At 51.7% G+C, this 27880-nt stretch overlaps 1 protein-coding gene across 1 annotated transcript in view; it reads left to right on the top strand.

Moving 5' to 3' along the window:
* AMPD1 (adenosine monophosphate deaminase 1) overlaps positions 1-27880 on the top strand; it is a 567491-nt gene that overhangs the window by 344455 nt on the left and 195156 nt on the right. Inside the window, exon 9 of the mRNA XM_085615836.1 lies at positions 11170-11333. Within this exon, the coding sequence (XP_085471962.1) occupies positions 11170-11333 (164 nt within the window). The remainder of the gene's footprint in view (positions 1-11169; positions 11334-27880) is intronic.

Below are 27880 nucleotides of genomic sequence, written 5' to 3'. Positions count from 1 at the left end.
GTTTGCATAGGGCCATGGCTGAACTGGGGTGGCAGAGTGGGCTAAAGAACGGTGATGGATTAAACCCAGATCAGTTGACTGGGGGTGAGTGCTTGCAATGTTCAACACTCCGTCCATCATTTCCTTTGGTTTTTGCAATCACTGAGTACCCCATTTCAAATTATATGACCTGGGCTCGCTCTGACTCCAAAAAGGAGGTCAAAAACTTGGGCGTCCATATAGATCAGAAACTAACACTAGGAGATCATGTCACCTCCACTGCGGGGGCATGCTTTCACACTCTCAGTCTACTTCGAAGAGTCTTCCCCTTTTTACCCTCTTCTACTCTGAAAGTTTTGATTCAGGCATTAGTGGTAAGAAGCCTGGACTACTGCAATGCCCTGCTGATCTCAGCCAATGAAGTTTCCTTAAATAAACTGCAGGTAGTCCAGAAGACAGCGGCCCGCCTAGTTGCCAACGCCCCTCCCAGAATGACCTCCATACCCCTTTTACAACATCTGCATTGGCTCCCGGTGCGGAAGCGAATTAATTTCAAGATCTGCTGTATGGTTTATAAATCTCTGTATGACATGGGTCCCAGCTACCTTTCTGATAAAGTTATAAGGTACCTGCCTTCCAGGTCCCTTCAGTCAGGATCAAAATCACTACTTTGCACCCCACGATTTAAAAAAGCTCGCTTGGGTGGTAAAGCCATTTCCCACCTTGCCCCCTATATTGGAACCAACTCCCCATACATTTGCGACAATGCCCCGACTACCTGAAATTTAGAAAATGGCTAAAAACCTCTTTGTTCTAATGTGAGTCTTCTTGGTTGACAGTAGCAGTCACAGTGCGGAGATACCCCTGCTGGGGTGATTCGGGCACTTTATAAGCTAATAAATATCAACTATCAAATAAGATTGGTTTCCTCACTAATGTAATGTGGGATTGTTCTAACCTGTTGGTCTTACCACTCGGTTTAAAATTCATAAAGCTCTGAAGCGTCTATGATAGGCTCTCTCTTTCCTGTTAACATATTAAGGAATACCCTAACAAGTCTGGATATTAATAAAGAGAGGCTCAGCAGTCTACAAGGTAACAGCAGTACAGGACATGTATAGGAGGGAATATGTGATGGGATGGGTAACTCAATGGAGCTCACTGAAACAAATATTCTGGGCCACACAAAATATGAAACTGTAAACTGCACGCCACTGTCTACCTAAGTAGCATTTAAATATCCCTTCCATCTGATGTACCTGATTGTGGACTATAAATTAGACATTTAGGGCCTGATTCACAGAACTAACTTAAGACAAAATCCTAAACATACTGGGCCCGATTCACAGAACAAACTTAAGACAAAATCCTAAACTTAGTACCATTTTGGTATTCACAGAATGCACTTACTACTTCTGGTATTCACAGAATGAACTTACTACTTTTGCGATTCACAGAATAAACTTACTACTTTTGCTATTCACAGAATGGATTTAAGACTACTAACTCTACGTCCGCACTCGGGCCGGAAATTCCGGCCCGGAGGCGGAGCTTCCGGCCCGGAGGCGGGGCTTCTGGGCCGGAGGCGGAGCTTCCGGCCCAGAGGTGGGGATTCCGGCCAGTGGCGGAGATTTAAAATCTCCACCTCTGGACCGGAAGCTCCGCCTCCGGCCCGGAAGCCCCGCCTCCGGGCCGGAATTTCCGGCCCTAGTGCGGACGTAAAGTTAGTAAGTTCATTCTGTGAATACCAGAAGTAGTAAGTGCATTCTGTGAATACCAAAATGGTACTAAGTTTAGGATTTTGTCTTAAGTTTGTTCTGTGAATCGGGGCCACTACCATTTCGTATTCACAGAAGGCACTTACTCATTTTGGTATTCACAGAAGACACTTACTCACTTCGGTATTCACAGAAGTTAGGAGTCCTAACTTTAGGACTCCTAAAAGCCTTCTGTGAATACCGAAAGTCTTAAAATTAGGATTTTTCGCAGTTTAGGAGTCCTAAAGTTAGGACTCCTAACTTCTGTGAATACCGAAATGAGTAAGTGCCTTCTGTGAATACCAAAATGAGTAAGTGCCTTCTGTGAATACCAAAATGGTAGTAAGTTTAGGATTTTGTCTTAAGTTAGTTCTGTGAATCGGGCCCGATGTTCATTGCTGAAACCTGGTTTGACATAGGTGAGTTCTGGTACAAAACTATACAGAATAAGAATTACGTAATTTCAACTGCCTGCATATGGTAATAGAAAAACAGATGCAGGGGGAGGGGGGCAGGTTATCAATCATTGCGAGAAATCACGTGAAGCTAACAGAGTACCCATCCCCCCTTCAATTGAGGAATAAATATAGTTAGTCATAATAAAGGTAAAATGTAACGGGTGGACAATTTTCTGTTGACTTTTGAGTAAAGGGAAGAATTTACAAGACTGTTTTTCATATTAAATGTGAGCGATCGTGTAAAATTATGAAACCATAATGCTCCTAGGCACCATTTATGTCTGAGTCACTGATGGCGATACCCTTTCCACCCAACAATCCATAATTATTATGCAGTTGAATCAGCTGGTTAAACCTACAAGGGAGAGTGTGTGTTAGATCTAATTTACTTCAGATAGTTGGCATTATATCCCTATACAAGTTGAGTGCACCTACAAACAAAGAGGTGGGTCTCCAAATGACACTGGAGAGACATTCATACCTATTTCACAATAAAGTGCTAGGCTTGTATGAGGTTACTAACTGGTATGACTTGGGGCTGAACTCACAGATCCCAGATCCTTCATAAAGCTGTTCAACTATGTAGTTGACTGGAGGGAAAGATAGTTTTAAAAAGAAAAGATGTCATCAAAGTTTTGCTAGCAAAGGAAATTCGAACCAATCATGATTCAGAGAAAAAGCTATTTTTCAAATATACTGTAGAGCTAATAAATACCTGCTATTGGCTTTTTGCATCCACATCTTTATAGAAAGAAGTCTGGAAAATCAGACAGCCTCAGAGCAATAGATCAAACTAAATACAACGTTCTGGCCCCTCAAAAGCTCTGTAAAAACAGTGATTACGTTTTCACTAGGAAACCTTCAAAAATTACATGGAGAGGAAAAAGCTACGGGCCTGATTACGAGTCTGGCAGTCGTGCGACCGCCAGACTCGTGCAGGAGGTCCACCGTATTTCGACTGTTAAAGTCGTACCGGCGGTGGACTGCTGGCTGCACCAGGGATCAGTCTTTCCCTAGCAGTGGGTCAGCTGCGCCACATAGCAATATGCTAAGCGGGGACTGGCGCATTCCCGCTCAGCATATTACGAATTTGTCCACCGCCAGCATTTCAGTGCGGGAGCTCCCCCATGAAAAGACTGGAGGTGCAGGAAAAAAGGGGGCCCTATAGGGCCCCAATGGCCCCCTGCCATGGGCATACATTCAGGGGGGCACAACATGTGCCCCCTGTCTGTATTTCCACAAAGTTCCAGCACTGCATGAACATCTACATCCATGCCATGCTTGAACTTTTTTGCTGTTCGCATTGTGGTGCCTGTTTTCCAGGCACCGCCAAGCGAAAGGCAAAGGACTGCTGACCGTATCACAATTTGAACTGTGTAACACGAGTTCAACTTTTGATACGGTCAGCAGTCCTTACGCGGGTTTTGCACTGTTGTGTCAAACTTGTAATCCAGCCCTAAGCTTTTTTAATCACCCTAATGTATCTAAGCCCACAGAAAAGTCATATTTTTGTTGATTTGACCTAATTCTTAAGAATAGAATGACCACAAAGACACCAAAGAGTAGAGCAACAGAGATCCCACTTGACATTTACCCAGCTAAGATGTTAACATCCTTCATAGTATGCCCTATGGTAACTATGTCACTAGCTGGTGTTAATACTCTTGGCCTAGTGTTAGCTGTCTTTTCTATAGCCTTAAAAAGCAGTAGTTCCTGTACTTTTACGAAAGCTGCAAATCTGGCTCTTTTTTAACCAGTCCTATCTTTTGAAATTACTAGAACCAATAATACGACAGCATTTGTAATCATTCATTGAATCAAACATAGTAGCTGGACTGCAGGGTGAATTCATTCCAAGCAACCCAGCAGATCTTTGTAAGTTGGTTGACGATAGTGGTGGTGTTCAGGCGCTATTCATGCTGCACCAATCAGCTGCTTTCAACACCTTCAACCATGGCATAAGATGCAAGATATTTCTGTGAAAGTGGACTAAAAACCTAGGACTTAAGTTGGATAGCCTCCTTGCAAAGGAAAACCCAACCTTTGGTCACCTTTACTTCTGGTTGGAGACCCCAGCACTGAGGGTCCTGCAGAGAGAAGCACCGCCACCTCTGCTATTCAGTATTTATTACCTTGGAACATCACTTTTGATGACTGTGCACGCGACTCACGGCTGATCATAAATAAGGCTACCAGTTTTCAGTTTTTACAGATTTTCATAGATAAATACAGTCAGAGTCGGTATTTATTTTTAAAAGCGGAAACATTCTGAAATGTATGCTTCTTGTGGGTGACTGTCCATGCTCTCTTTTGTGAATTCCAGTACAACTGCTGAGCAGATAGACAGCATGGAGAGTTAAAAAAGAGGTTGGGATTTCCTTAAATACAGGCATATGTTAACATATAGCTGTATTATATTGGTGATATTTACCTGTGATTGTTGTGGTTTCGCTATATTTGGCTGCTTAATTTGCTAAAATGTGACTGACATCATAGTATGAGCTCATGTTTATCAGTCAAATAAATGCGTAATTTTATGACTCCATTTATTGCTAAAATGCAAAATAAGCATGGATAAATACAAATAAGATGGCCAAAAAACAGACGGATCCCGAATCATAAAAGTATCCCCCATCAAGGGACAACTGATCTGTCTATTCTTTGACATTGCCCACTGAATGGGGTCATACCAGCTGTGTCTCATGAGAAAATATTTAGGAATATGGCTGGCAATAGTTACATCTCGAATGGATTATGTGAACAGGACATTAATCCACAGGCGACATTGGTTATGATAAGAGGAGAAAATACAAAGCATATTTTCCAGAGCAGGAAAGAATGGTTTGGTTGTTTAGGCATGCTTATGAAGGCTAATTAAGAAGTACATGTAATATTCCATGGCATCTGTGTCCACTGCCTAGCGCATTTAACTGAAGATGCTACCCTGTCTGTGTGTTAGATGTGAACGATCACACCAGCTTTCGGATCTCCAATGATCTCCCAAGGGACAAAGGGTCGCGTTCCAGTAGACTGTTGCACCCTTGTGTAATAGTTAGCGGTCTAGTCTATGACCAGACCGCGGCACCGCATCTGCAGACCAGGTGCGGCCTGCGGGGATTTAATAAAAGAGACCGCCCGCTCGGGGTGAGGTCACTCCCAATTGCAGCAACGTGTAAGCCTCCTCATTATCCGCGCTGCCATTCCCGCCCGCGTGCTAGGCAATCTGGGGCCCAGGAAGTGCCCTGCAACACTGGCAACGAGCTGGGAGATTGGGACCCGCGCACCAGCCGTCGCGCACCTCACCGCACGGCCGGACAAAGAAAACGGAGCGGACAATCGGCGCGTGCGCACAAGCGTACACCGGGCCTAGCGGAAGAACACCTGGCTGACTCACAGGCAACGAAGAGGAACACGGTGAGTGCACCCCCATGCGCTCATCCCGTGCATGAAGCGAAAACAGCAGCAAAGGGGAAAGCACAACAAAGCCACCACACTCAGACAACCCTGCACAAGGCCCCGGCAGCGTGAGGGACACACAGGGGAACTGCACACGAGGCCAACCCAGCATCAAAAAGAAAGGGAAAAAAAAAGAAGAATAAGGACAATTTCACATCAGCCTGTGCGGAAGGCCCCTGCATAGTGGGTGATTTTCACAGGGGAGCTGCGGATAGGCACATATGCCCACAGACACAACCTGCGGAGCTACTGCCGCGCCCACTGCTAAAGGCCCACATCGCCACGCGCCTACACAGCAAGGAGATGGGCCCTCCGCCCTGTACCACCACCTCTGCTGAAGCCATCAGGCAAGGGAGGAGTAAGTCACTTGCCCCAACATATCCAGTGGTTTCTGACACCAAGCGTTATGGGGGACAACGACCAAGCGGCAGCACCAGCCCAAGCGGCGGCACCGGCCCGCGTACCGTTCCAGCATGCGGCATCAGGGGTCCTACCTCCGTTCAGTGAACTGGAGGATCCCGCGACAGCCTCTCCCCGATGAAAAATCTGGATTGAGTGCCTCAACAACTATTTCATCGTGACCCGGGAGACAGATGAGGTAATAAAAAGATCCCTGCTACTGCACTATGCGGTGGACGAAATCTTCAAACTATTCCAGCACTTGCCCAACACAGGAGCTGCGGCTGACTATAATGCAGCGGTAGCCGTGCTGGACGCCCATTTCGACCCGCAGTTGAACCCAGATTTCGAACGGTTCAAATTACGCCAAGCACGGCAGAGAGAGGGAGAGTCAATGGACGCATTCTATGCACGCCTTCGGGAACTCGGCAGTACGTGCACGGAAGATGACCAACCGAAAGAGATCCATGCACAACTGATCCAGGGGTGTCGGGATAAGACGCTGAGGGGTCTCATCCTGCGCCAACCGAAGATCGCGCTCGAAGACATGCTGATACTGGCGAGATCACACGACCTGTCAGCAGTCAAGGCAAACGAGATGGACCAAGCGCTAATCAAGCCCCAAGGACGGTCCGACAATATCAAGACGGAGCGTGCAGACGCCATCCGAGCCAAGCAAAAAGGGAACTCGTTCAGGAGACCGAAGCCGGAAACGTCCAAGCCAAGGTGCGGATACTGTGGACATGAACCACATGCCGCAAAGGACTGCCCTGCGCAAGGAAAGACGTGTACCAACTGCGGAATACCCAACCACTTCTCGACCGTATGCAGGAGGCGCGCCAGATTTCATGACTTTCGGAACCAAAGACCCCCAACGCGGGCAGTGTGACAACTGTCAGTGACAGAATCGACGCCACCGGAAGACACGCAAAGAAAGGGCAGGAGATACCAAGAACCGAGTGAAGACTCTTCAGACGGCGATGATGGAGAAGCATACCTGATCTCGTTTGCGCGGGAACTCAAGCAACGCCGCAGGCGCCAGCCAACGTGCATGATTCAAGTGGCGGGAACAGAAATAAAGGCAGTCATTGACACTGGAGCAACAGTTTACGTCATGGGCCTCCAGCAGTATCGCCACCTACGGCCATGCCCACCAGTGATGCCATCCAAGACCAGAAACTACACCTACGGGGCGGACACTCCTCTCCTGTTAAAAGGAAAGATTGTAGTTCCCATTAAGGCAGACGACCTCGAAGTAACAACAACAATCCACGTCATCGACAGGGAAGCGGACACTTTACTGAGCAGCCACACTGCAGAAGATCTCGGACTCATTTTGTTCGCAAGGAGAATACAGTCTCACCAAGTGGAGGAGCTACTCAGTCAATTCCCTGAATTGTTCCAGGGGCTCGGGCACATCAGATGTGACCCTGTCAAATTACACATCGACAAAGCAGTTTCCCCAGTCGCGCTGCGGCATAGAAGGATCCCATTCCACCTGCGGCCGCTAGTGGAAAAACAGTTAGAGACTCTGGAAAAACAAGGCGTCATCGAAAAAGTGTCGGGACCGACGCCCTGGGTGTCCCCGATGGTTATCGCAGAAAAGCCAACGCAGCCAGGAGCCATACGCCTCTGTATCGATATGAGGCTGCCGAACACAGCTATACGAAGGGAACGTCACATCACGCCAACGATGGATGACATCATCGCGGATGTGAATGGGTCAAAATGGTTCTCAAAAATTGACTTGAACGCAGGATATCACCAGCTTCCATTAACAAAAGAAAGCTGTTACATCACCACCTTCAGCACCCATCTAGGGTTACGGCGATACAAAAGGCTCTACTTCGGAATATCTGCGGCGGCAGAAGTATTCCAAAACACAATACGAGAAATGCTATCAGGCTTACCTGGAGTGCTAAACGTCAGCGACGATATTTTAATCCACTCGGCGATGGTCGCGGATCAGTACAAACATCTCCGCAACACGCTGAAACGCCTCAGTGAACATGGAGCCACCCTACACAAGGACAAATGCCAGTTCTTTGTTATACGTTATGTTATGTTATACGTTTATTTTTATAGCGCACGGCTACTCCAAAGGAGTGTCCCGGCGCTTTATCAAGGCAGCTGAGAATAGAAACATAACACCATACAGCAAACAACAGCCGTCCCTGGATTTCTTTGGGTACGTGTTCAACCAAGAAGGCATCCAAGTGGACCCGAGGAAATCGCAGGCCATCAAAGACGCGCCCGCGCCGACAACACCGACGGAAGTGAGTAGCTTTCTAGGCATGGCTACGTAATGCAGGAGATTCATCCCAGGACTGGAAACCTGAGCGGAACCCCTGCGGGCCCTCACGAGAGCAGAGGCAAAGTGGCAATGGGGACCGAAAGAAGAGGAGGCATTTCAAGGAATAAAGGATGTGCTTCTAGGAGAAGCCACGTTGGCATACTTTGATCCAGCTAAAAGGGCTCGGCGCGGTACTGGCCCAAGAACACAAACCTGACCACTGGGTAGCCCTGTCATTTGCCAGCAAGTCCCTAACTCCCACAGAGACTAGATATGCCCAAGTCGAGCGAGAAGCGTTAGCCATCAAGTGGGCTTGCAACCACTTCCATCTATACCTAAAAGGACAGCCGTTCACAGTGGTCACCGACAACCAGCCCCTTGTTCCGCTCTTTAAAGGGACGGCGCCTCACCCCCCTCCGCGTATTGAGAGATGGGCGGTCCAGCTACAGCCGTACGAAATGGAAGTGGTATACCGGCCGGGAGCCATAAACCCTGCAGACTTCTTGTCCAGACACCTCGTCCCGGTCGAGGCACAGGATGACACCGAAGACGCGGAACACTATGTCCATTTGGTATCCACTGCGGCCTGTCCCCAGAACATGACCCTGGAAGACATCAAAGAAGCGGCCACCACTGATGCGGTATATACCAGGAACCTGCAAGCAGTCCAAGAAGGATCATGGACAAACTTCCTGCGGCAAGCCAACTCCTGGAGCCAAGAGGAGCATGAACAGCTGACGAAGATGTGGCAGATACGAAATGAACTCAGCGCCACAAGTGACGGGATCTTGCTAAGAGGGCCCAGGCTAGTGATACCGCAAGCCCTGAAACACAGAGCGACTCAATTGGCCCACGTAGGGCATCAAGGAATAACCAAAATGAAGGCACAAATGAGGGAGAAGGTTTGGTTCCCAGAGCTAGACAAAATGGTGGAAGAATATGTCCGGCGCTGTCCGTCGTGCCAAGTGACCAGTAGCCCGGAAAGACCAGTTACGGTGATCACCGAAGACGCGTGCACCGTCCCTTGGTCCAGAGTGAGCATTGAATTCGGGAGTTTCCCCGGAGGGAAGCACACGCTAGTACTTATAGACGCCTTCTCGAAATACCCCATAGTAGAGCCAGTTGCATCCAAGGCGTTCAACCACGTGGGACCCATCCTGGAGAAAGTGTTTGCTATGTTCGGGTTCCCCCACGAGATACGCAGCGACAATGGACCACCATTTCAAGGTGCTGAGTTTGCCACTTTTCTAAGACAGAGAGGAATACGCCACGACGAGTAACCCCTCAGTGGCCACAAGCCAATGGCGACGTCGAACGCTTTATGCGCACGCTAAACAAGATGTTTCGCATAGCGGGAGTCGATCAAGTGGACCCGGAAAAGAGGCTCCATGAATTCTTGCGGGAATACCGGAGCACACCCCACTGCACCACCCAGAGGAGCCCGTGGCCACTGATGCTCCATGGCCCAAGAAGAGATCTACTTCCCACCTGCCCGGGGTGGTCACCACCCCCTTTTGAGGCCGAGAACGCGCAGGACTGGAGAGCCCGCCGGAACCAACAAGTAAGCCTCCGTCGCCGGGCCACACCAAGAACACTCCGCACAGGGACTACCGTCCTCTGCGAGACCGTCGCCCTGGAGGGAAGTTCAAAACAAACTACGAACCGGGGACCTGGACAGTCACCGCAAACTGTGGGACCATGGTAACCGCTCAAAGAGGAGGAGAGGAGGTGTCCCGGAATGTTTCATGGTTCAAAGAAGTCCCGACAGAACACCCTGGGAGGCCTGCTGATCAACAACCAGATGGTACAAATACTCCAGCACCAGAGACCACAGAGACCAACACCGTGATGCCGTCTGGCTCAGCGCCAGAGAGCGAGACTCCCAACAGCCCGCGGCTGTGGGGTTGCCCACAAAGGTACAGCCTGAGACCGAACCCTCGCCCGAGTCAGCTCCTGAAGGACTTTGCCTGCTGAGGACATCCGGCCACCGCATGTGGAGTCCACGCAAGTACCAACACCTATGTGTGTGAACTGTCAGAACTGTTTGAGTTGTTTGTTTCATTGACCAAGTTGGATAGGGATGTAATAGTTAGCGGTCTAGTCTATGACCAGACCGCGGCACCGCATCCGCAGGCCAAGCGTGGCCTGCGGGGATTTAATAAAAGGGACCACCCGCTCGGGGGCGAGGTCACTCCCAATAGCAGCAATGTGTAAGCCTCATCATTATCCGCCTGCCATTCCCGCCCGCGCGCTAGGCAATCTGGGGCCCAGGAAGTGCCCCGCCACACCTTGCACCTAGCAGCAGCTGTTCCAGGAGTAGACAGTGATCCAATGTTTTGAAGCTAGCCAGCTTTTCCATCCTGTTAAAGCTTTTCCTTTGGCGAGGCTTGGACCGGTAATTTCATCAGCGCCATGCCAAGTTCTCCATCTGCCATGGAAACCAGGTCAAGATGCAGTCAGAAAATAAAAGACAGCAAAGTACTCTTTCATATATGAAAAATCTATTTTACAGATATTTATAAACGTATATTAGTACTTTCAAGAAACATGTTTGTTATGCAAGAATCATACAAGTTGGGTAGACGTTTAGAGAATAGCGCCATTAGGATAGTAGCCAGAAGGGTTGCATCAAATCAAGCGCTGAGAAGATTTTTCTCATGTACTCCCTTTTTGGAGGTTCGTCTTTAAAACCATTAGCACTACATTTGTATCAAACGCTGAGATGTACAACTTTCAAGGCAATAACACTGATATACATGTGATTTCTTCTCGGTGACATGATTTAATGATTGTAATAATGAAAAAACGTGATTTCTTTTCATTTTAGGAAGTCGGCTCTGATTTGGAGGATGCGAAGTATCAATATGCTGAGCCTCGCCTCTCCATCTATGGCCGTTCGCCGGATGAGTGGACAAAGCTTGCCAAATGGTTCAACATGCACAAGGTCTATTCCCACAATATGAGATGGATGATTCAGGTTCCCAGGATTTAGTATGTATTTTATTCCAGATCTTTCATACTCAAGCTGTAATATTCAATTACATGTTTAGAGATTCATTTTCTACGTCTGCTGGCAAACGGGACCTAGTTCAGGCCAGTATTATAAGAAAAAGTGTTTCAGGTAAATTGAGGATGACATGACTGGTCATAAAGTCGATTACCTGCATATTTGACAAGAGAATTCCCCCCGACTAAGCTCCCACTGCAACCTTTTTAGGCGATCCATAGAGGAAAATTAGTTTCTCCTCAAATAATTTCCATTTGAATTTTCGGTATATTGGCATAAGCTTACTTTATTAAAAAATATAGTAAGAATGGGGCAGAAAAATAATTTTTCAAAAGATAATACAGTTCAGTGATAAAAAACTGAAAGCTACTATCCACATTTTTATAACATATGATTATATAAAATCAACAAAGCTGCAATTAATTGATGAAAGAGATGGTCCCTTCACTATTTGTGCATTTATTATTTAAAAATTCTTATCTCGACTTCTACTGATTGGATTTTTGTTATTTTGGTCCTGTTTTACTTCGATAAATATTTTCTATTCTTCTAAAACTAAGTGGAGTTTTTTGTGGTTTTTTCATTGCATTACTTTGTGTGTGTTGCACACATATTTTACACATTGCGTCTTAAGTTAAGCTTGCCTACTCTGTGCCAAGCTATCAGAGGGTGAGCGCTGGTTAATTTAAAGTGTGTCTCTAGCATACCTTGACTAGGATTTTGGTCCCTGCTTGGACAGGGTGCAAACCTCTGCCAACTAGAGACCCCCATTTCGAACATTGGTGATCAGCTGTGAGGATAGGACTTGTGTTTGTGCAATATCATATAGTAATTCAGTGTTCACTACAACTCTAGACACAAGACCAATTTGAATCTTTTTCAATTCTCCCTGATTGACATCTTTGATTGTTTTCAAAAGTCTTTTTGCCCTGTGCTCATTTTCTCTACAATGTCTGTGGTCCTACCTGGCATGATGGAATTCGCACTGGCCAACCTGGGAACCTACACAGTGGCCCAGCTCAAGGACGTCTGCCAGGAGAGAAGGGTGTTCCATAGGGTGTTCCATAAGTGAAGTGGCAAGAAGAGAGAGCTTTAGAATGCCTTAAGAGCATGGGCAGCAGCCCACTCAGAAGGAGAAGTGGATGAGGCCAAGGGGTCATAGTCTGAGGAAGAGGAATTTGAGCAGGACCAAGATGGAGGTCTTGTAATGCACCCTACTGATGTGGGGAGTAACATTCTCCAAGGAATGGAATCCACAGCAGACCAGGCAGCAGTGTGTCATCAAAGAGCCTGGCCTCAGAGGAGCTAGAGAACAGGAGGGAGTATTGAAAGTTGAAGCTAAAGCTAGCAAAATTGAAATTGTAGTAGGATCAGGCCCCTGCCAAGATAGAGAAGGAGCAGGCCCTTGCTAAAATAGAGAAAGAGCAAGCTCTAGAGGATAAAAGGCTGCTGGCCATGGAGGAGAGACAAATTGCACGTGAGCTCAGCATGAGAGAGCTGGATATCAGAGCCCTGAGAGTGGGGTCCAGCAACAGCAATGGTGGCAGCATATCTGCTGTGTCCACTGGTGAGTCCAGAGTCAGGATTCCAAAGGATTTGGTGTGCAGTTATGTGGTGGGGGATGACATAGACAAATGGTTTGCAGCCTATGAGGTGGCTCTGAGAGCACACAAGGTCCTAGAAGAGCTCTGGGGTGGTAGTTTGTGGAGGTATATGCCCATGGTGGGGAGGGACACACTCCTTACACTAGAGCACAGCTTTCCAAACTTTTCATGTTGGTGACACACTTTTTGGAGATGCATCATTTTGGGACACAGTAAGGCAGTGTAGCGAGCGAGTGAAGGAAGCAAGCCCGAACCACCTAAGGGGGGCTCGTGGGGTTCTCCCCCCAGAAGAAAATGTTGAAATAAAAGTGGGCAAATGGTGCATTTTCAAGCAAATTTGAGACCATGAGGTTGAACACAGGCCACTGCAGCGGATGCCTTCATCCACTGAGCCACCAGACCCGGCACACACACATCTCTTGCTCTCTCTCTCTCTCTCTGTCTCCCTCCCTCTCTCTCCCTCCCTTTATCTCTCTCTCTCTCTCCCATTCTCTCTCTCTCCCTCTCTCTGTCTCCCTCTGTCTCACTCACTCTGTCCGTCTCCCTCTCTCTCTCTCTGTCTCCCTCCCTCTCTCTGTCTCCCTCCCTCTCCCTCCCTCTGTCTCCCTCTCTCTCCCTCTATCTCCCTCCCTCTCTCTCCCTCTGTCTCCCTCCCTCTCTCTCCCTCTGTCTACCTCCCTCTGTCTCCCTCTATCTGTCTCGCTCCCTCTGTCGCCCTCCTCCCTCTGTCTGTCTCCCTCTGTCTCCCTCTGTCTGTCGCCCTCTGTCTTCCGCTCTCTGTCTCCCTCTGTCTCCCCTGTTTCTGTTTCTCTGTCTCCCTCCCTCTGTCGCCGTCCTCCTGTCTCCCTCCCTCTGTCTCTGTCCTTCTGTCTCTCTCTCTCCCTCCCTCTCCCTTTTTCTCCCTCTGTCTGTCTCCCTCTGTCTGTCTACCTCTGTCTGTCTCCCTCCATCTGTCTCCCTCCCTCTTTCTCCCTCTCTCTCTATCTCCCTCTTTCTCCCTCTGTCTGTCTCCCTCTGTTTGTCTCCCTCTGTTTCTCTCCCTCCCTCTGTCTCTCTCCCTCTGTCTCCCTCTTCCTCTATCTCCCTCTTCCTCTATCTCCCTCTTCCTCTGTCTCCCTCTTCCTCTGTCACCATCTCCCTCTGTCTCCCTCTCCCTCTGTCTCCCTCTCCCTCTGTCTCCCTCTCTGTCTCCCTCTCTCTGCCTCCCTCCCTCTTTCTCCCTCCCTCTGTCTGTCTCCCTCTCCTTCCCTCTGTCTCTGCCTGACTCCCTCCCTCTGTCTCCCTCTGCCTCCCTCCCACTGTCTCCCTCTGACTGTCTCCCTCTGTCTCCCTCTCTCTGTCTCCCTCCCTCTCCCTCCCTCCCTCTGTCACCCTCTGTCTCCCTCTCCCTGTCTCCCTCTGTCTCACTCGCTCTCTGTCTCCCTCTCTCTCCCCCTGTCTCCCTCTCTCTGTATCCCTCCCTCTCCCTCCCTCTGTCACCCTCTGTCTCCCTCTCTCTCTCCCTGTCTCCCTCTGTCTCACTCGCTATCTGTCTCACTCGCTCTCTGTCTCCCTCCGTCTCCCTCTCCATCTCTCTGCCTCTCTCTGTCTCAGTCTCTGCCTCTATTTGTCTGTTCCTGTCTCTGCCTCTGTCTGTCTGTCCCAGTCTCTGTCTGTCCCTGTATGTCGCTGTCTCCCTCCCTCTATCTCCCTCTCCATCTCTCTGTCCGTCTCTGCCTCTGTCTGCCCCTGTCCCTGTCCCTGCCTCTGTCTCTGTCTGTTCCTGTCTCAGTCTGTCTCTGTCTGTATCTCTGTCTGTCTCCCTCCCTCTCTCTGTCTCTCTCCCTCCCCCTCTCTCTCTGGCTCCCTCCCTCTCTCTATCTCTCTCTCCCGCTTCCGCTCTTTCTCTCTCTCGTTCTCCCTCTGTCTCCCTTACTCTGTCTGTCTCCCTCTCTCTCTCTCTCTGTCTCCCTCTCTCTGTCTCCCTCCCTCTCTTTTCATCTGTCTCCCTCCCTCTGTCTGTCTCCGTCTCTCTCCCTCTGTCTGTCTCCCTCCCTCTGTCTGTTGTCCTCTGTCTCCCTCTCTCTGTCTCTGTCCCTATGTCTCCCTCCCTCTGTCTCCCTCCGTCTCCCTCCCTCTGTCTCCCTCTGTCTCTCTCTGTCTCCCTTGCTCTCTTTCTCCCTCTCTCTCTGTCTCCCTCTCTCTCTGTCTCCCTCCCTCTGCCTCCCTCTCTCTCTGTCTCCCTCTGTCTCCCTCCCTCTGCCTCCCTTCCTCTGTCTCCCTCTCTCTCTCCCTCTGTCTCCCTCAGTCTGGCTCCCTTTGTCTCCCTGTCTCTCTCCCTGTCTGTCTCCCTCCCTCTGTCTGTCTCCCTTCCTCTGTCTCCCTCCCTCTGTCTCCCTCCCTCCCTCTGTCTCCCTCTATCTGTCTCCATCCCTCCCTCTGTCTGTCTCCCTCCCTCTGTCGCCCTCTTCCCTCTGTCTGTTTCCCTCCCTCTGCCTCGCTCCCTCTGTCTCCCCCTCTCTCTCTCTCCCTCTGTCTCCCTCTGTCTGTCTCCCTTTGTCTCCCTGTCTCTCTCTCTGTCTGTCTCCCTCCCTCTGTCTCCCTCCCTCGGTCTGTCTCCCTTCCTCTGTCCCCCTCCCTCTGTCTCCCTCCCTCCCTCTGTCTCCCTCTATCTGTCTCCCTCCCTCCCTCTGTCTCCCTCTATCTGTCTCCGTCCCTCCCTCTGTCTGTCTCCCTCCCTCTGTCGCCCTCTGTCTCCCTCCCTCCCTCTCTCTATCTCCCTCCCTCTCCCTCCCTCTGTCACCCTCTGTCTCCCTCTGTCTGTCTCCCTCTGTCTCACTCGCTCTCTGTCTCCCTCTCTCTCCCTCTGTCTCCCTCTCTCTGTATCCCTCCCTCTCCCTCCCACTGTCTCCCTCTGTCTCCCTCTCTCTGTCTCCCTCCCTTTCCCTCCCTCTGTCACCCTCTGTCTCCCTCTCTCTCTCTCCCTGTCTCCCTCTGTCTCACTCGCTATCTGTCTCACTCGCTCTCTGTCTCCCTCGCTCTCTCTCTCCCTCTGTCTCCCTCTGTCTCCCTCTCCATCTCTCTGCCTCTCTCTGTCTCAGTCTCTGCCTCTATTTGTCTGTTCCTGTCTCTGCCTCTGTCTGTCTGTCCCAGTCTCTGTCTGTCCCTGTATGTCGCTGTCTCCCTCCCTCTATCTCCCTCTCCGTCTATCTGTCCGTCTCTGCCTCTGTCTGCCCCTGTCCCTGTCCCTGCCTCTGTCTCTGTCTGTCCCTGTCTCTGTCTGTCTGTCTCCCTCCCTCTCTCTGTCTCTCTCCCTCCCCCTCTCTCTCTGGCTCCCTCCCTCTCTCTATCTCTCTCTCCCGCTTACGCTCTTTCTCTCTCTCGGTCTCCCTCTGTCTCCCTTACTCTGTCTGTCTCCCTCTTTCTCTCTCTGTCTCACTCTCTCTGTCTCCCTCCCTCTCAGTCTCACTCTGTCTCCCTCCCTCTCTTTCCATCTGTCTCCCTCCCTCTGTCTGTCTCCGTCTCTCTCCCTCTGTCTGTCTCCCTCCCTCGTTCTGTGGTCCTCTGTCTCCCTCTCTCTGTCTCTGTCCCTCTGTCTCCGTCCCTCTGTCTCTGTCCCTCTGTCTCCCTCCCTCTGTCTCCCTCCGTCTCCCTCCCTCTGTCTCCCTCTGTCTCTCTCTGTCTCCAATGCTCTCTTTCTCCCTCTCTCTCTGTCTCCCTCTCTCTCTGTCTCCCTCCCTCTGCCTCCCTCTCTCTCTGTCTCCCTCTGTCTCCCTCCCTCTGCCTCCCTTCCTCTGTCTCCCTCTCTCTCTCCCCCTGTCTCCCTCTGTCTGGCTCCCTTTGTCTCCCTGTCTCTCTCCCTGTCTGTCTCCCTCTGTCTCCCTCCCTCTGTCTGTCTCCCTTCCTCTGTCTCCCTCCCTCTGTCTCCCTCCCTCCCTCTGTCTCCCTCTATCTGTCTCCCTCCCTCCCTCTGTCTGTCTCCCTCCCTCTGTCGCCCTCTTCCCTCTGTCTGTCTCCCTCTCTCTGCCTCGCTCCCTCTGTCTCCCTCTCTCTCTCTCCCTCTGTCTGTCTCCTTTTGTCTCCCTGTCTCTCTCTCTGTCTGTCTCCCTCCCTCTGTCTCCCTCCCTCGGTCTGTCTCCCCTCCTCTGTCTCCCTCCCTCTGTCTCCCTCCCTCCCTCTGTCTCCCTCTATCTGTCTCCCTCCCTCCCTCTGTCTGTCTCCCTCCCTCTGTCGCCCTCTGTCTCCCTCTCTTTCTCCCTCTGTCTACCTCCCTCTGTCTCCCTCCCTCCCTCCCTCTCTGTCTCCCTCCCTCTCTGTCTCCCTCTCTCTCTTTCTCCCTCCCTCTCCCTCCCTCTGTCACCCTGTGTCTCCCTCTGTCTGCCTCCCTCTGTCTGTCTCCCTCCCTCTGTCTGTCTCCCTCCCTCTCTGTCTCCCTCTCTCTCCCTCTGTCTCCCTCCCTCTGTCTCCCTCCCTCTGTCCCCCTCCCTTTGTCTCCCTCCCTCTCCTTCCCTCTGTCTCCGCCTGACTCCCTCCCTCTGTCTCCCTTTGCCTCCCTCCCTCTGTCACCCTCTGTCTCCCTCTCTCTCTCTCCCTGTCTCCCTCCCTCTGTCTCACTTGCTCTCTGTCTCACTCGCTCTCTGTCTCCCTCGCTCTCTGTCTCCCTCTGTCTCCCTCCCTCTGTCTCCCTCCCTCTGTCTCCCTCACTCTCTCTCTCCCTCTGTCTCCCTCTGTCTCTCTCTGTCTCTCTCTCTCTGTCTCCCTCCGTCTCCCTCCCTCTGCCTATTTTCCTCTGTCTCCCTCTCTCTGTCTCCCTCTCTCTGTCTCCCTCTCTCTCCCTCTGTCTACCCCGGACTCCCTCCCTCTGTCTCCCTCTCTCTCTATCTCCCACGGTTTCCCTCTCCCTCTGTCTCCCTCCCTCCCCTCCCCCTCTGTCTCCCTCTATCTGTCTCCCTCCCTCTGTCTCCCTCCCTCTGTCGCCCTCTCCCCTCTGTCTGTCATCCTCTGTCTCCCTCTCTGTCTCCCTCTGTCTCCGTCCCTCTGTCTCCCTTCCTCTGTCTCCCTCCCTCTGTCTCCCTCCCTCTCTCCCTCTCTCTCTCCCTCTGTCTCCCTCTCTCTGTCTCCCTCCCTCTCCCTCCCTCTGTCACCCTCTGTCTCTCTCTCTCCCTTGTCTGTCTCCCTCTGTCTGTCTCCCTCTGTCTCCCTCCCTCTGTCTCCCTCTCTCTCTGTCTCCCTCTCTCTCCGTCTCCCTCCCTCTGTCTCCCTCCCTCTCCTTCCCTCTGTCTCTGCCTGACTCCCTCCCTCTGCCTCCCTCTGTCTCCCTCTGTCTGTCTCCCTCTGTCTCCATCCCTCTGTCTCCCTCCCTCTGTCTCCCTCTCTCTCTCTGTCTCCCTCTCTCTCTGTCTCCCTCCCTCTGTCTCCCTCCCTCTCCTTCCCTCTATCTCCGCCTGACTCCCTCCCTCTGTCTCCCTCTGCCTCCCTCCCTCTGTCTCCCTCTCTCTCTGTCTCCCTCCCTCTCCCTCTGTCACCCTCTGTCTCCCTCTCTCTCTCTCCCTCTGTCTCCCTCCGTCTCCCTCTTCCTCTCTGCCTCTCTCTGTCTCAGTCTCTGCCTCTATCTGTCTGTCCCTGTCTCTGCCTCTATCTCGCTGTCTGTCCCTGTCTCTGTATGTCCCTGTATGTCGCTGTCTCCCTCCCTCTTTCTCCTTCTCCTTCTCTCTGTCCCTGTCCGTCTCTGCCTCTATCTGTCTGCCCTGTCCCTGCCTCTGCCTCTATCTCTCTCTGTCTGTCCCTGTCACAGTCTGTCTCTGTCTCTATCTCTGTCTGTCTCCCTCCCTCTCTCTGTCTCTCTCTCTGTCTCCCTGCCCCTCTCTCTCCGTCTCCCTCCCTCTCTCTATCTCTCGCTCTCTCACTCTCCCGCTCTCTCTCTGTCTCCCTTACTCTGTCTGTCTCCCTCTCTCCGTCTCCCTCCCTCTCTCTGTCTCCCACTGTCTCCCTCCCGCTCTTTCCCTCTGTCTGTCTCCGTCTGTCTCCCTCTGTCTGTCTCCCTCCCTCTGTCTGTTGCCCTCTGTCTCCGTCTCTGTCTGTTGCCCTCTGTCTCCGTCCCTCTCTCTCTCTCTCCCTCCCTCTGTCTCCCTCTCCCTCTCTCTCTCTCTCTCTCTCTCTCTCTCCCTCTGTCTCCCTCTCTCTCTGCCTCCCTCTCCCTTTGTCTCTCCCTCCCTCTGTCTCCCTCTCTTTCTCTCTCCCTCTGTCTCCCTCTCTCTCCCTCTGTCTCCTTCTGTCTTCCTGTCTCCCTGTCTCTGTCTCCCTCTCTCTGTCTCCCTGTCTCCCTCTCTCGCTGTCTCCCTCCCTCTGTCTGTCTCCCTCTATCTGTCTACCTCTCTCTGTCTCCCTCTCTCTGTCTCCCTCTCCCTCCTTCTGTCTACCTCTGTCTCCCTCTGTCTGTCTCCCTCCCTCTGTTGCCCTCTTCCCTCTGTCTGTTGCCCTCTGTCTCCCTCTCTGTCGCCATCCCACTGTCTCCGTCCCTCTGTCTCCCTCACTCTGTCTCTCTCCATCTCTCTCCTTCTCTCTCTCCCTCCCTCTCTCCCTCTGTCTCCCTCTCTCTTTGTTATGTTGTTATGTTAAACGGGGTTTTGTTAAGCGCTCAGCTACTCAAGCAGAGTGTCCCGGCGCTATCAGACCCGAAGCCACAGAGCTCTAAACAGGGGGGGGGGGGGGCTTATTGGCTAAAGAGCCAAGTCTTGAGCTCCTTTCTGAAGGACAGCAAGCTCTCACTCATCCGTAAAGAGAGTGGGAGGGCATTCCAAGCCCGGGGCGCAAGGTACTTGAAGGAGCGTCCACCAATGCGGGAGCGCCTAATTGCTGGGACCGTGGAGAGAGATAGAGACGCTGAGCGCAAAGCTCTGGCTGGTTTATAGAGGATGAACCTCTTTCTGAGATAACTAGGGCCCATGCCATGAAGGGTTTTAAAAGCAAGGGTGAGCGTTTTAAACTCAATGCGCCTCTGGATCGGCAGCCAATGAAGGGTTTGCAACAGGCCAGACGCATGGGCGCAATGACCAAGACCAAAAATCGCACGAGCGGCCGAATTTTGCACAATCTGCAGGCGCGAGAGGAGAGACTTCGGGAGGCCCAGATAAAGGACATTGGCATAATCAAGCCTGGATCCTATTAGGGCCTGCACTGTCGTCTTCCTGTGGGCAATGGGGAGGAGGGGAAGGAATTTTCTAAGTGCTTTCAAGACCCCAAAACACTGGCCAACCAGACTCATAATTTGTGGTTTCAGAGAGAGGGAGGTGTCCAGCTTAACCCCAAGATTTTTTGCCACCGGTGTTGCATTAGAGGGGGGGGACATGTCCAGCGGCCACCAGGATTTCCAACACGTATCAGGGGGACAGCCAAAAAAGAGAACCTCGGATTTTTCCGAGTTGCATTTGAGTTGATTCATTTGAAGCCAATTAAAGACTGCCTCCAGACAGCCTTTGATGAGAGCACCATCGAAGTCCATATCTTTCTCGCATGAGAAAAGGAGCTGAGTATCATCAGCATAAGAGACAATCTGGGCACCGAAAGACTCCGCAAGTGCCGCCAGAGGGGAAATATAGATATTAAAAAGAGTAGGACTCAGGATTGATCCCTGAGGCACACCCACCTCCATGGGTGGCACTACCGCGGAGTGTGGGGGTGCCCAGACTGTTTGTTGGCGGTTGGACAGAAAAGACGAAAACCAGTTGAGTACCGTACCACCAATACCGATCTCCTCAAGGCGCGCTAGAAGGCGGCCATGGGGGACGGTGTCAAATGCCGCCGAGAGATCAAGCAAAATCAGCATTGCCTTCCCCCCAGAGTCCAGGACTTCCTTAATGGCCTCAGTCACCTCCAACAGGGCCGTCTCCGTGCTCATGTTGGCACGGAAACCGGATTGAGTGTGGTGCAGAATACCATGGGACTCAACGAAGAGCGAGAGGACAGACTGCACGTGCTTTTCCGCAACTTTTGCCAAGGCTGGGAGCAAGGAGATAGGTCGATAGTTGGCAAGAGTAGTGGGGTCTAAGGACGGCTTCTTCAGCAGTGGTACGACCATCGCTTGCTTCCAGATGGAAGGAACTGTGCCTGTTTCTAAGGAGCGGTTTATAATGGGGTTCACCATCGGGTTTAGCACATGGGCCACTTTAGCCAACAGCTTGGCAGGGCAAGGGTCCAACGGAGAGCCCGATCTTATTTTTAAGAGTAATTCCAGAGAGTCAAGAGGTTGGAGAGGAGGGAAACTCATCAGGCTGGGTTGCCCCTGCTTAGGCACCTCAGACGGGGTATTGGGCCAGGACAGTCCTCCCAGGTCGAGAGAGAAAAAAGTAGCCTGAATACTCCTGATTTTATTGGAGAAGAAGCTGGCTAATTGAGAAACCCACGTCTCAGAAAAGGAACATTTGAGGGAGCTGGCGGCAGGAGAGGTAAATTCTTTAACAATAGCAAAAATTTCCTTGCTAGTGTTCGCAGCTTCTTCAATCCTATGGGTGAAGTACATTTTTTTGGCTACATAAATTTCTTTATGATAAGCCTTAATACAGGACCTATAGGCCTCCTTTAGTGAATCTAAATAGTTGGCACGCCAAGCTCTCTCGGCCTTCTTACAAAGCCTTCTACTGGTATTGAGAGCGTGTGTGAACCAGGGGCCAGAGGCACGTGAGGATTTCTTAAGGGAACGCTTAGGCGGGGCTAAGTCCTCCAAACACTGTGCTAGCCATGTTTGAAAGCGAAGGAGGTCCAGTTCTAAGTCCCCGGTGAGAGAACAGGGGTGAGATAGCCTATAGTGCTCAATCATCTCAGGTGTGACTAGATGAAAGGGGCGTGACAGGCGGGACTGACATCCGACAGGCCTACCCGTCCCCGCGAACAGGGACTGAATCTTAAAAGTTAATAACGAATGGTCCGACCATAAGACGGGAAGAGGGGGTGCAACAGAGATGGGAGAGGTGGAGAAGATCTGGTCCAATGTGTGGCCTTTATCGTGGGTCGGCGATATCACGTAGGGTAGAAGGCCCAAGGGAGCAGTGATATCAAGTATCTGGATAGTGTCAGTGGCAGCCAGAGTATCAAAATGTATGTTAAAATCGCCCAATAGGATAAAATGTTTAAATTGAATGCTCAGAGTAGATATTATAGTAACAAGCTCTTCGCTAAAAGATCCCAAGGGGCCTGGCGGTCGATAAATCAGCAGACCGGCACAGGATTGAGCCGGCGAAAAGGAAAGGCAAAAACCCAATGCTTCAACCCCGTGGATTTCATTCGTGGGGATAATGGAGCATTCGTACTGTCTATCTATCAGCAATGCTACACCCCCACCCTTTCTGTTCATCCTGTCCTTTCTAAGTATGTAATAGTTGGGGGGCAAGGCATTAGCAATATCTGGGCCCGACGTATCATCAAGCCATGTTTCAGTAAGAAATAGACAGGCTGGCTTGAAATCGGTCAGGAAACTGAACAGATCTTGAGCATGCTTGCAAGCCGAACGAGTGTTTAAAAGAGCACAATTGAAAGACCGGTCGTCCGAGTTATGAGTCGTCGTAAAGGTTAACTGCCGACTAAGCTTGGGAGCCATGGGCTTCACCCAGTCCCATCTCACGGACCACCCGCACCCTGAACAGCTCAGATTCTCCCCTGTACCAAGGTCACATACCCCACAGTTGCTGTGCAGGTCAGTTCTTAAAGCACGCAGCTGAGGGCCAGTGTACTCCACTATTCCGCACCCGTCCGCATCCGGGACGCTGACGGGCGCAGACGGGCTTTCCTTAGGCGCTCCTTTGGCGCGGGAAAGGCGCCTCCGCAATGCGCGTCCGCTGCGCGGAGTCATCACCTTCTAGTTTTATAGTTCCCGCCCGTGAGGCAGCAAGCCTAGTCCGCCGACCAGCGAGCCAGCCTCACTCAAGATGGCCGCCGTCCCCGTGCGACTATCCCGCTGTCCACTGACCAGCGAGAGGGGCGCCCAGAGAGCACAGCAGGAAGGAGGAGAGCGCGGAGCAGCGAGGAGCCGACACCGGTGAAAGCGACTTCGCTCCGCTGCCCCAGGTAAGAAGAGAGTCCCCTAAGCCCCCAAAACACAGCGAGAGTATAGGAAAGATCTCCCGGCTTTGCGCCTCAGGAGAGAAGGTGCAGCAGTAAAGGCAGAATAAATACACTTCAACACACTTCACATAAGATACACCAAAGAATTAAAAACGATAAAACAATAAAATCCAGTTTTTAAAATAGCGCTAGTCAATAGTGCAAAGTAGGCAATCACCATCCACCGCCACAGAGAGCTCACACCAAGGCAGCCGCCCAGGTAGAGTCCGTGGCAAAGGTCTGATCGGGGCAGGGCAGGGAAGCTAGTTTTATAGTTCCCGCCCGTGAGGCAGCAAGCCTAGTCCGCCGACCAGCGAGCCAGCCTCACTCAAGATGGCCGCCGTCCCCGTGCGACTATCCCGCTGTCCACTGACCAGCGAGAGGGGCGCCCAGAGAGCACAGCAGGAAGGAGGAGAGCGCGGAGCAGCGAGGAGCCGACACCGGTGAAAGCGACTTCGCTCCGCTGCCCCAGGTAAGAAGAGAGTCCCCTAAGCCCCCAAAACACAGCGAGAGTATAGGAAAGATCTCCCGGCTTTGCGCCTCAGGAGAGAAGGTGCAGCAGTAAAGGCAGAATAAATACACTTCAACACACTTCACATAAGATACACCAAAGAATTAAAAACGATAAAACAATAAAATCCAGTTTTTAAAATAGCGCTAGTCAATAGTGCAAAGTAGGCAATCACCATCCACCGCCACAGAGAGCTCACACCAAGGCAGCCGCCCAGGTAGAGTCCGTGGCAAAGGTCTGATCGGGGCAGGGCAGGGAAGCTAGTTTTATAGTTCCCGCCCGTGAGGCAGCAAGCCTAGTCCGCCGACCAGCGAGCCAGCCTCACTCAAGATGGCCGCCGTCCCCGTGCGACTATCCCGCTGTCCACTGACCAGCGAGAGGGGCGCCCAGAGAGCACAGCAGGAAGGAGGAGAGCGCGGAGCAGCGAGGAGCCGACACCGGTGAAAGCGACTTCGCTCCGCTGCCCCAGGTAAGAAGAGAGTCCCCTAAGCCCCCAAAACACAGCGAGAGTATAGGAAAGATCTCCCGGCTTTGCGCCTCAGGAGAGAAGGTGCAGCAGTAAAGGCAGAATAAATACACTTCAACACACTTCACATAAGATACACCAAAGAATTAAAAACGATAAAACAATAAAATCCAGTTTTTAAAATAGCGCTAGTCAATAGTGCAAAGTAGGCAATCACCATCCACCGCCACAGAGAGCTCACACCAAGGCAGCCGCCCAGGTAGAGTCCGTGGCAAAGGTCTCCCTCCCTCTGTCACCCTCTGTCTCCCTCTTTCCCTCCGTCTCCCTCTATCTGTCTACCTCTCTCTGTCTCCCTCTCTCTGTCTCCCTCTCCCTCCTTCTGTCTACCTCTGTCTCCCTCTGTCTGTCTCCCTCCCTCTGTTGCCCTCTTCCCTCTGTCTGTTGCCCTCTGTCTCCCTCTCTGTCGCCATCCCACTGTCTCCGTCCCTCTGTCTCCCTCACTCTGTCTCTCTCCATCTCTCTCCGTCTCTCTCTCCCTCCCTCTTTCCCTCTGTCTCCCTCTGTCTCCCTCTCTCTTTGTCTCCCTCCCTCTCCGCCCCCCTCTCCGTCTCCCTCTCTGTCTCTCTGCCTCTCTGTCTCTGTCTGTCTCAGTCTCTGCCTCTATCTGTCTGTCCTTGTCCCCGTCTCGGCCTCTATCTATCTGTCTGTCCCTGTCTCTGTCTGTCCCTGTATGTCGCTGTCTCCCTCCCGCTGTCTCCCTCTCTGTCTCTGTCTCTATCTGTCTGCCCTGTCCCTGTCTCTGCCTCTATCTGTCTCTGTCTGTCCCTGTCTCTCTCTGTCTCTGTCTCTATATCTGTCTGTCTCTGTCTCCCTCCCTCTCTCTGTCTCTCTCTCTCTGTCTCTCTCCCCCTCTCTCTCTGTCTCCCTCCCTCTATCTCTGTCTCCCTCTGTCTCCCTCACTCTGTCTGTCTCCCTCTCTCTCTGTCTCCCTCTCTCTGTCTCCCTCCCTCTCTCTCTCTTTCTCTCACTCTGTCTCCCTCCCTTCCTCTCGCTCCCTCTGTCTCCCTCCCTCTGTCTGTCTCTGTCTGTCTCCCTCTTGTCTGTCTCCCTCCTTCTGTCTCCCTCCATCTGTCTCCCTCTATCTGTCTCCATCCCTCTGTCTCCATTCCTCTGGTGTCTCCCTCTGTCTCCCTCCCTCTGTCTCCCTCAATCTGTCTCCCTCCCGCCCTCTGTCTCCATTCCTCTGTCTCCCTCTATCTGTCCCTCTGTCTGTCCCCCTCCCTCTGTCTGTCTCCCTCTCTCTGCCTCCTTCCCTCAGTCTCCTTCCCTCTGTCTCCCTCCCTCTGTCTCCCTCTGTCTCTCTGTCTCCCTCTGTCTGTCTCCCTCTCTCTCCCTCCCTCTCTGTCTCCCTTCCTCTGTCTCCCTCTATCTGTCTCCCTCCCTCTGTCTGCCTCTGTCTTCTTCTATCTGTCTCCCTCTCCCTCCCTCTGTCTACCCCAGACCCCCTCCCTCTGTGTCCCTCTGTCTCCGTCCCTCTGTTTCCCTCTCTCCCTGTCTCCCTCCCTCTGTCTGTCTCCCTCCATCTGTCTCCCTCCCTCTGTCTCCCTCCCTCTGTTTGTCTCCCTCCCTCTGTCGCCATTCTCCCTCTGTCTGTCTCCCTCTGTCTGTCGCCCTCTGTCTCCCTCTCTGTCTCCCTCTGTCTCCATCCCTCTGTCTCCCTCCCTCTGTCTCCCTCCTTCTCGCCCTCCCTGTCTCCCTTCCTCTGTCTCCCTCTCTCTCTGTCGCCCTCTCTCTCTGTCTCCCTCCCTCTGTCTTCCTCCCTCTATCTCCCTCTATCTCCCTCTGTCTGTCACCCTCTATCACCTCACCCCAGCTTCCCGGGCACACACACAGCCGAGTACTTTGCAGGTCTTTAAAAGACCATTTACTGGAAGACGTTATGCAAAAAATGAGGCATAGTGAGAACAAGGCTTTCACAGGAATGCCTCTTAATTAGCAGCAGTTATGTGCTAAGTGCCCGTTAATACCAGTGTCATCCCGCGACACACCCACCATTTGCAGGCGACACAGTACTGTGTTGGGACACACAGTTTGGAAAGCTCTGCTCTAGAGTTAGAGGACCAGACATGCTACACTGCAATGACGGCCATACTTGTCAGCAAGTTTGGACTGATCTCTGAGAGGTATAGGCTCAGGTTCAAGGACAGCCACAAGATCTCATCACAAACATTGGTGGATTTCTTGGATTATGCCAGCAAGGCACTGAAGAGCTGGGTGAGGGGCAGCAAGGTTGATGATTTCAGGACTGTACAACTTGATTTTGAATGACCACATGCTTGATATTTGCTTTCCAGAGCTGCACTAGCACCTAATGGATAGCAAGTTAACTGACTTCTGTCGAGGCAGCGGACATCTGGGTCAGCACCAGATTGTCCAAGAAAGCATATAGGGGTACTTCCAAAAGGGCAGTCAGGGATCCCAACAGAAGAAAGAGGGGGAGGTAAAAAGACAGAGTTCTCTAAAGGCCCCCAAAACAACTCACAGGGGAAAGGGTCTGGTGCTCATTTTCAATCTGGCCTCCAGAAGAAAACTTACCCTTACAAAATGTCAGCAGCCTAAGCCCATTAAGTGGTATGAGTGCTACGGGTATGGGCATTACAAGGGTGATCCCAAGTGTACAAAAAGAGCACCACCTCCCACTGGAGGAAAGAATCCAGGGGTGGCTAGTGAAGTGTGGGGGAGGAATTTGTCCTGGTTAATTGGGGGGAGTTAGGTGGGGTTACCCTAGTGTCCCTGGGTGACAGTGAGAGGGCTGCTAAGATCCATGTGCTCTCAAATACTACAAAGTGTAGGCAATGGGTCACCATCAATGGGTGATGTGAGGAGGCTCTGAGGGATACAAGAGCCAGTATGACTATGGCAAGCAGTCAGCTTGTTTTCCATGAGCATTTAATTCCTAAAGCACTCCACCAGGTTTTGGTGGCTGACAACAGAGAGGGTCACTATCCTGTGGCCTGGTTCCATTTGAGTGGGGAGGTTTTAGGTCTTCTGAAAGTTTCTGTGAGCCCTTCCATGCTTGTGGACTGTTTGTTGGGTAATGACCTTTCAATATCTGGAAAGAAGTGGCGCTCAAGGCTCATGTAGAGATGGGTTTACCTGATTGAAGCTGTACAATGACAAGGAACACTGCTGCCCAGGATGGGTTTCAAAAAGGGCAGGAACCTGGAACAATGGCCCAGCCAGCTGTTTAAGAGGCGAAAGGCAGATGGCCCCCTGGGTGTTTTCCTAGTGATACCCCCCCAGAGCCAACTGCTTGCTGGATGGCATGTAGAAGGAGGACTCACCAAGGAGGAGTTCTGTAGGGCACAGAGGGAGTGTCCAACTCTTGAGGGCACGAGGAAGCAGGCTGAAGCCCAAGCAGCTGGTGATATCTCTGGGAGTTATCACATTTACTGGGAGGACAGCCTCCTTTATACTGAACCTAAGGCTCATGTGCATGGGACAGCAAGGGCCCTGGTGGTCCACCAGTGCTACAGGGCCTTCCTACAGGAGCTGGCTCACAAGATATCCCTGGCAGGACACTTAGGCCAAGAAAAGACCTTTGAAAGGCTTTTCCCACATTTCTTTTGGCCCAAGATCAGTACATCCTCGTACATCCTCAGATGCATCCTGCAGGACCTGTGTAACCTTCCAGGCTTCCAGCCTTCCGCCATCGTCCATAAAATCCACCCTCCACCTGAGCACACTCCCCGACGAGCCCACAGACCTGAAGGAACACCTTCACTTCAATATACTGGCCAGCCCTACCTCCACCCTCCGAGGAACCCTCATCTACCGACCCCGTGGACTTTTCGCCAACTCCATCATGAACATCAT

Source organism: Triturus cristatus, chromosome 7, assembly GCF_964204655.1.
Source record: "Triturus cristatus chromosome 7, aTriCri1.1, whole genome shotgun sequence".
NCBI lineage: Eukaryota > Metazoa > Chordata > Amphibia > Caudata > Salamandridae > Triturus > Triturus cristatus.
This window is presented reverse-complemented; position numbering and strand designations above follow the sequence as displayed.